Raw genomic sequence first — 6,033 nt, forward strand, 5'->3', positions numbered from 1 at the left:
TAATTGACACAGTGACCCGTTACAGGCTCCTTGTCCCACATGACACGTGTGTCGTGTTTTGTCATGTATATATCTCAGTCTGAAGATAAGCTACTGCGACTAACGGTACATTGCGTACTGTTCTTGATCGTCCCTACATATGCGTGCGTTCGTGACTGTGCATGTGTGGCCTCAGTAGTGCGTGTTGCCTTGCTGTCTTGAGTCTAGTGATATAAAGCTTACCTGGACTAGAAACCTCACAGAAGCGGCTTCAGCGTGCTGTAGGAGAACTCCCTGAAGGTACTGAGCTAACCCTGTTTAGGGCGATAGAAGACTTTCTTACAAGGAGACTGATCCTCTGCGTGTAACAAAACCACTTTTTAGGATTAGTATCCTTTAATAAGGCTAAATGATTTACTTTAAACACTATTTTTTTAATCCGCCATTAATTCAAGATTCTGTTCCTTACATCAAACAGAATAGTTTTCATTTTCCTTTGTAAGTGGCCACAGTGGCAGGAGTACTAAAAGCTGAGATTCTTTTCACAAAAATATTTGCCTGAGATGGTTTGTCAGGTAAGTGCTATATGTTTAAGTGTGAACTGTTCGGAAGGCAAGAGGGGGCGCCCACAGAAACTGAGAGCAAATCTGTCGTCTACTAGTGGAGCCAGACTAGCAGGATGACCACACTGAGCTTGGTAAGAGAGCTGCAGGAGTTGTGTTTACCTCAACAGATGTCCACCACCCAACTATCGGGCGTCGATGAGACAAAGTGGGTGGTTGCGATGCCAAGATATCTGTCATCGGGTGGGAAAACCTGAGAGTGAGACACATCTGTACGAAGACTCGAGGGTGAAATGACCACACCGGGTACCGCGACTGACTTGGGTGAGAGAGTCGGTGAACACCTTCCACTGATCTGGACTGTGTCACACCCGAGCTGTGTCTGTGCCAGAGGCACTAGAGGAGGACCTTCTTCATCTACATCACTCTAGCAACCTCGTGCCTCTTTGTCTACGGAGATAAACCAGTGCTGTATTCTCGGAAAGACTCTGAACTACCCGATTTCGAATACTTGTCTTCACCCGTGAATCAGAGCCCTCCACACTGCCAGCAATGCCAGGAAGCTGACGTGTGCTGCTTTGCACCAAACAAAACTTTTAGAAAACAAACTTAACGCATGGCGATGTCATCACACTGGATAGCTACATCACAAACACTTCTCAGAATAAAGATGCAGGTGTTCTTGCTCCAGCCCTAATCTATAAACTATCATTTCAGCATCCGATAGTGAGACCAACTAACCTCATCTGACATCGGAGCCAACATCAGGGCCATCAAGAAGCGTCTCCAATGTCTAAAGGGGCGAATGGTAAGTGTGTTTTTGGAGGTTTAAATTCACAGCTGATGGCTGAATTGTGGTTTGATAATAGCTAGAACGTGAAAACCCAAATATAAATACATGTAGATAATTTTAGCTCACTAAGAATCACACAAACATTAATCATAACCCAAGACAGCGCTTATCACCACAAAGTGATATGAAGTAATTAAAGTAATTAAAAAGTAATTAAAGACTAAAATAACACACACACATACACTTCTGTAACATAAGGTCGAGGGGCAAGTTGTTCTTTAAAATATTACCATTTCAATAGCTTAATTGCTCATCTTTGACATATTGTGACATCTATAGAGAAAAAAAAAAAAACAACCATTGCCAGACAGAGTTGAGAGCTGGGCGGGGCTGGTCAAGAAGAATATAACTGGACAAACGCTGACCTTTGACCTCACTAACCTCGTGTTTGACTGCGTGTCCAGGTCTTGTGGAGCGGCTGGCGCGTGGTGAGCGCGTGCTGGTGGCGGAAGGTTACATCTTCGAGTTGGAGAGACGCGGTTATTTACGTGCAGGAGCCTTTGTACCCGAAGTGATTCTTGAACACCCCGATGTGGTCAAAGGACTGTATGAGGAGTTCGTCCACGCCGGGAGCGACGTGGTGGTTGCTTTGCAAGTTGTGTTGTTTGTTTGTTTTCTAAATCCCACCATGGCGCATTTTGAAACGTATCCTACCCCTGCATCTTAGCTCCACACACACAAGAAAAATCTGCCCATGAACAGTTCTTTTAAACACGTGGCTGACTTATTACTCATTATACACAGACTGAAGTAAGAGACTAACGGTGGTCAGAGCAAGTGAAAGTACGTGAGTGACTACACTACGGTCTGTGATCTTTTAGTCGCTGTTTCATGTCTACAGACACACAGACTGTCTCATGCGATATGTATGTACAGACACACGAGCCATTTCATGCGATATACTAGACACAGAAACACAGTTACCTGTAATTACCTGTTTGTTAGTGGACAGTACTGTGGACAAAGGCGATAAATCCTTGTACAAACCAGTTTGTGGGTGGACAGTATTAACACTCAAACACACATATATATATATACTTATAATGGTCTGTTTGTGAATGGGTAGGTATAGTGTTATGGATAAAAATTATTGTACTGACCTCTTTAACTGTCGGTACACAGTACTACAGACATATTTACAATGACCCATCTGTTCATGGGGAAAACTGTAAACATATAGATAATTGTAAGGATAATTATGTCTATCCCTACACAATTAATATACCTACATACTTGGTCTCACCTGTCGCTGTAACATTACATACTTGTACTGTCTGTCGGTGTACTGTAACATGTGCATACTTGGTCTCAACTGTCGGTGTACTGTAACACGTAAATAACAGGTCTCACCTACCGGTGTACTTTAACATGTACATGCACTGTCTGTCGGTGTACTGTAACATGTACATTATACTGTGTCTCACCTGTCGGTGTACTGTAACATGTACATACTTGAGCTGTCTGTCGGTGTACTGTAGACACATACGGGTAATGACCAGTCTGTCTACAGTACTATGCGCACCGAGAGAAGCTGCGACTCGTGGGGCGGGAGGGAGACCTGGAGCGCCTCAACATGGAGGCACTAGGGTTGGCCCGTCAGGTGGCCACCGCCACAGGCACACTGATGGCCGGCAACCTGTGCAACACCACCGTGTACCAGCGCGACGATCCCACGGCCCTGGAGAAAACCCGAAAAATATTTGAGGTGAGACAGTTTCATTGAAAGCTTTCTTTTGCTGAAGGGTCAGTGCAAACGTAGGTCTTGTACTGTTAACATTTACTTCCAGGCTCCTTCTGTAGTTTCTACAGGGTTTTGTTGGTTTATTGGTGCTACAGGAACAGCTGGAGTGGGCAGTCAAGCAGGGGGCCGACTACATCGTGGCCGAGACCTTCAGCGAGGTCGGGGAGGCCCTGCTGGCTCTTGACGTCATCAAGTCCCACGGAAACGGTAGGTGGTGCACCAACATCAAACATAGTAAAGAACACATTCTGTTGGTTAATCAAACGATAGTACAGTGTTCCCTCGCTACTTCGCGGTTCATCTATCGCGGATTCACTACTTCGCGGTTTTTTTTGAGTGAAGTATCGATCGATATTTTCGTGCTGGGAATTGTCGTTCTACAAAATACCATAGATATTTCAACAGGAAAAAGACGAAAAATGAAGCTGTATTAGTATTTTTATTAAAATACCATGATTATTTTGTAGATAGAAAGAAAGAAATAATTGTGTAACAGAAATCCATTGATAGGCGTAAGCGACGAGCCATGATTGTTGTCTCCCATCTCGCAGCCAGTTCGCATCAGTTTTTTGGGTTTCTTTGAATACAGTTAAAAATTTTTTTACACTAATTTGTTATTGTACTGTATTAATACCATGATTACTATATTACTTTACACTCACATGATATTGTTTTTCATGTATATATTATTATTGCATGTATGTCCCTATTTCGCGGAAATTCGTTTATCGCGGCTGATCATAGCACCGATCCCCCGCGATAAACGAGGGAACACTGTAATAAGTCACTGGATGTATTTATGTTGGTTAATCAAACGATAGTAACAAGTCACTGGATGTATTTATGTTCACTGAGTACATTACCTCATTCTCTGTGAGACAAAAGTTGATGAAAGGACTGTCATCGAGAACAATTCCAGCGATAACTGTAATCTTATTAACAGTCTTCGACTTACAGCTGACACATCCATTGACAACTGTAATGGCGAGGTGTACTGATGATGTGCCATCGTTATACTTTCTTCACATCCCGAGTGTTGTATCCTAGTTGAGTCCCCCACAAACCTGGGATCTCTGTGATAAGACTGCCGCCTACCTATGATAGGGTTACAGCAGACCCATGGGATCTCTTTGGCAGGGTTGGTGTAGGCTGACCCAACTCATGGATCTCTGGGACGGGGTTGACTTCTGTAAATTATTAAACTCGCAGAACCTTTATAGCAGGACAACCCTCACGGGATCTCAGCGACATACCTATGATACATACCGACAGATCGACCTACTCCCAACTATCAACTCACAGGAATTGTGGAAGGATCGTCGTACACTGACCCTCTCACGGGATCTCTGTGTTAGGACTGCCGGCAGCTGTAAGTTTGAGTGCCCACGAGGATGAGGTGACCTTTGACAAGGTGCCCTACCCTGTGGCGTGCCGTCAGTTGGAGGAGGCGGGGGCGGCGGTCGTGGGTCTGAACTGCGCGCGAGGCCCTCGCCAGACGCTGCGCATCATGAAGGAAATCCGGCGAGCGTGCAAGGTGAGCACAGACTTCACGGCTCACTGGTTCAGGCATATGCCATCTGGTGCTATTATTGACCGAGTCTTGCAGGTTTGCTGTGATTTCTGTTGTCTGCTGATTCTGCTGTTCATGACTGCTCTCCTCTTTTAATGTTCTAACTGGCGGAGTCGTCTGCTGGCTGTTCCAGGGCCCGATAATGGCGCTGCCAGTGCCCTACAGGACAACGGACAAAGAACCGTCCATGCAAACACTGACCGACCCACAGACAGGTATGAGATGAGCATTTCCTAAGGAGGAATTTAGTAGTTTAGTATGCTTTTGAAGAGATCTCCTTAAAGCAGACAATTCAATGGAATTACAGACTTCGTGCAGTTAAGTAAAATGAATTTCGCAGACACAGTCCTGGCATGAGGTGCAATAAATCACAGTGTTTATCTCCAATTTGAAAATATCCCTAGATTTATAAATGTCATTTGTAACTTGATGAGTACTTGCATGAAGTGGGAGGAGATCGAAGGTTGTCCCGTAACTGTTAACTCGGAATCAAACACAAATTTTCACTCTTTTCTCAATTTTTTCAGGCAAGCGGGTGTTCCCCGTGGACCTGCCGGCGGTGGCCTGCTCTCGCACCGACATCGCGGAGTTTGCTCGTGAGGCGCAGGAGCTCGGGGTGCAGTACCTGGGGCTGTGCTGCGGCAACGCCTCGCACTACATGCGCGTGCTGGCGGAGGAGTGCGGCAGGAAGCCACCCGCCAGCCGCTTCTCCCCCAACATGAAGGAGCACTTCATCTGGGGAGATGGTACACGTAGCTCAACCTACTACACGCAGGGCCTGAGGGAGGCCATCTTAGGGGCCAGCAATGAGTAGTCTGCAGTAGCCACCTAGAAAATGTACTTACCACAAAAAACATCAGCAACAGTACAAACGACAGTTATATGGGAGGGTAAATCGAGATCTTAGTTTTCTTCTGCATCTTCTGCTAGAAATGTAGGGTCCTATCACATCGCTGAAAAAAAAAATACCGTGGTCCATATAAGTATAGTGCCTGTACAAGAATCGAAAGATCTGTGTGATTTGTTTCCAGGGTTAAATGCATAGATGTGTGTATGTACATGCGCTTGCGTATTAAAAAAACTAATACCTTCAACACATTTGCACTTTGTTCTCTAGCGTTGTTGTTTTTTGGTTGTTTTTTTTTTTGTTTTGGTTTTTGTTTGTTTGTTTGTTTGTTTGTTTGTTTGTTTGTTTGTTTGTTTGTTTGTTTGGTTGGTTGGTTGGTTGGTTGTTTTTTTGTTTGTTTTTTTTGCGAAAAAGCGGTTCGTGAGTTACTCAAAATACTTTTTGCCAAAAAAACAAATTTCATTGCTGGTTGTTACAGAC

General features: G+C 44.6%; 1 protein-coding gene across 1 annotated transcript; it reads left to right on the forward strand.

The window, feature by feature from the left end:
* Window positions 1-153: 153 nt before the first annotated feature.
* LOC112572659 (betaine--homocysteine S-methyltransferase 1-like) lies at window positions 154-5,802 on the forward strand. The gene is made up of 8 exons (XM_025252434.1): window positions 154-279; window positions 1,260-1,350; window positions 1,800-1,990; window positions 2,906-3,100; window positions 3,232-3,343; window positions 4,492-4,670; window positions 4,840-4,921; window positions 5,234-5,802. Exons 2-8 carry the CDS (start codon window positions 1,332-1,334, stop codon window positions 5,518-5,520), a joined length of 1,065 nt encoding a protein of 354 aa, XP_025108219.1. The 5' UTR covers window positions 154-279; window positions 1,260-1,331; the 3' UTR covers window positions 5,521-5,802.
* Window positions 5,803-6,033: the final 231 nt, after the last annotated feature.

Source organism: Pomacea canaliculata, linkage group LG9 (assembly GCF_003073045.1).
Source record: "Pomacea canaliculata isolate SZHN2017 linkage group LG9, ASM307304v1, whole genome shotgun sequence".
NCBI classification, from domain to species: Eukaryota; Metazoa; Mollusca; class Gastropoda; order Architaenioglossa; family Ampullariidae; genus Pomacea; species Pomacea canaliculata.

What these genes read in the sequence shown, in the direction of transcription:
- LOC112572659 (XM_025252434.1), top strand. An exon ending in ACGTGGTGGTTGCTTTGCAA is followed by an intron (nt 1,991 to 2,905) that starts GTTGTGTTGTTT and finishes GTCTGTCTACAG; the next exon opens with TACTATGCGCACCGAGAGAA. An exon ending in AAATCCGGCGAGCGTGCAAG is followed by an intron (nt 4,671 to 4,839) that starts GTGAGCACAGAC and finishes TGGCTGTTCCAG; the next exon opens with GGCCCGATAATGGCGCTGCC.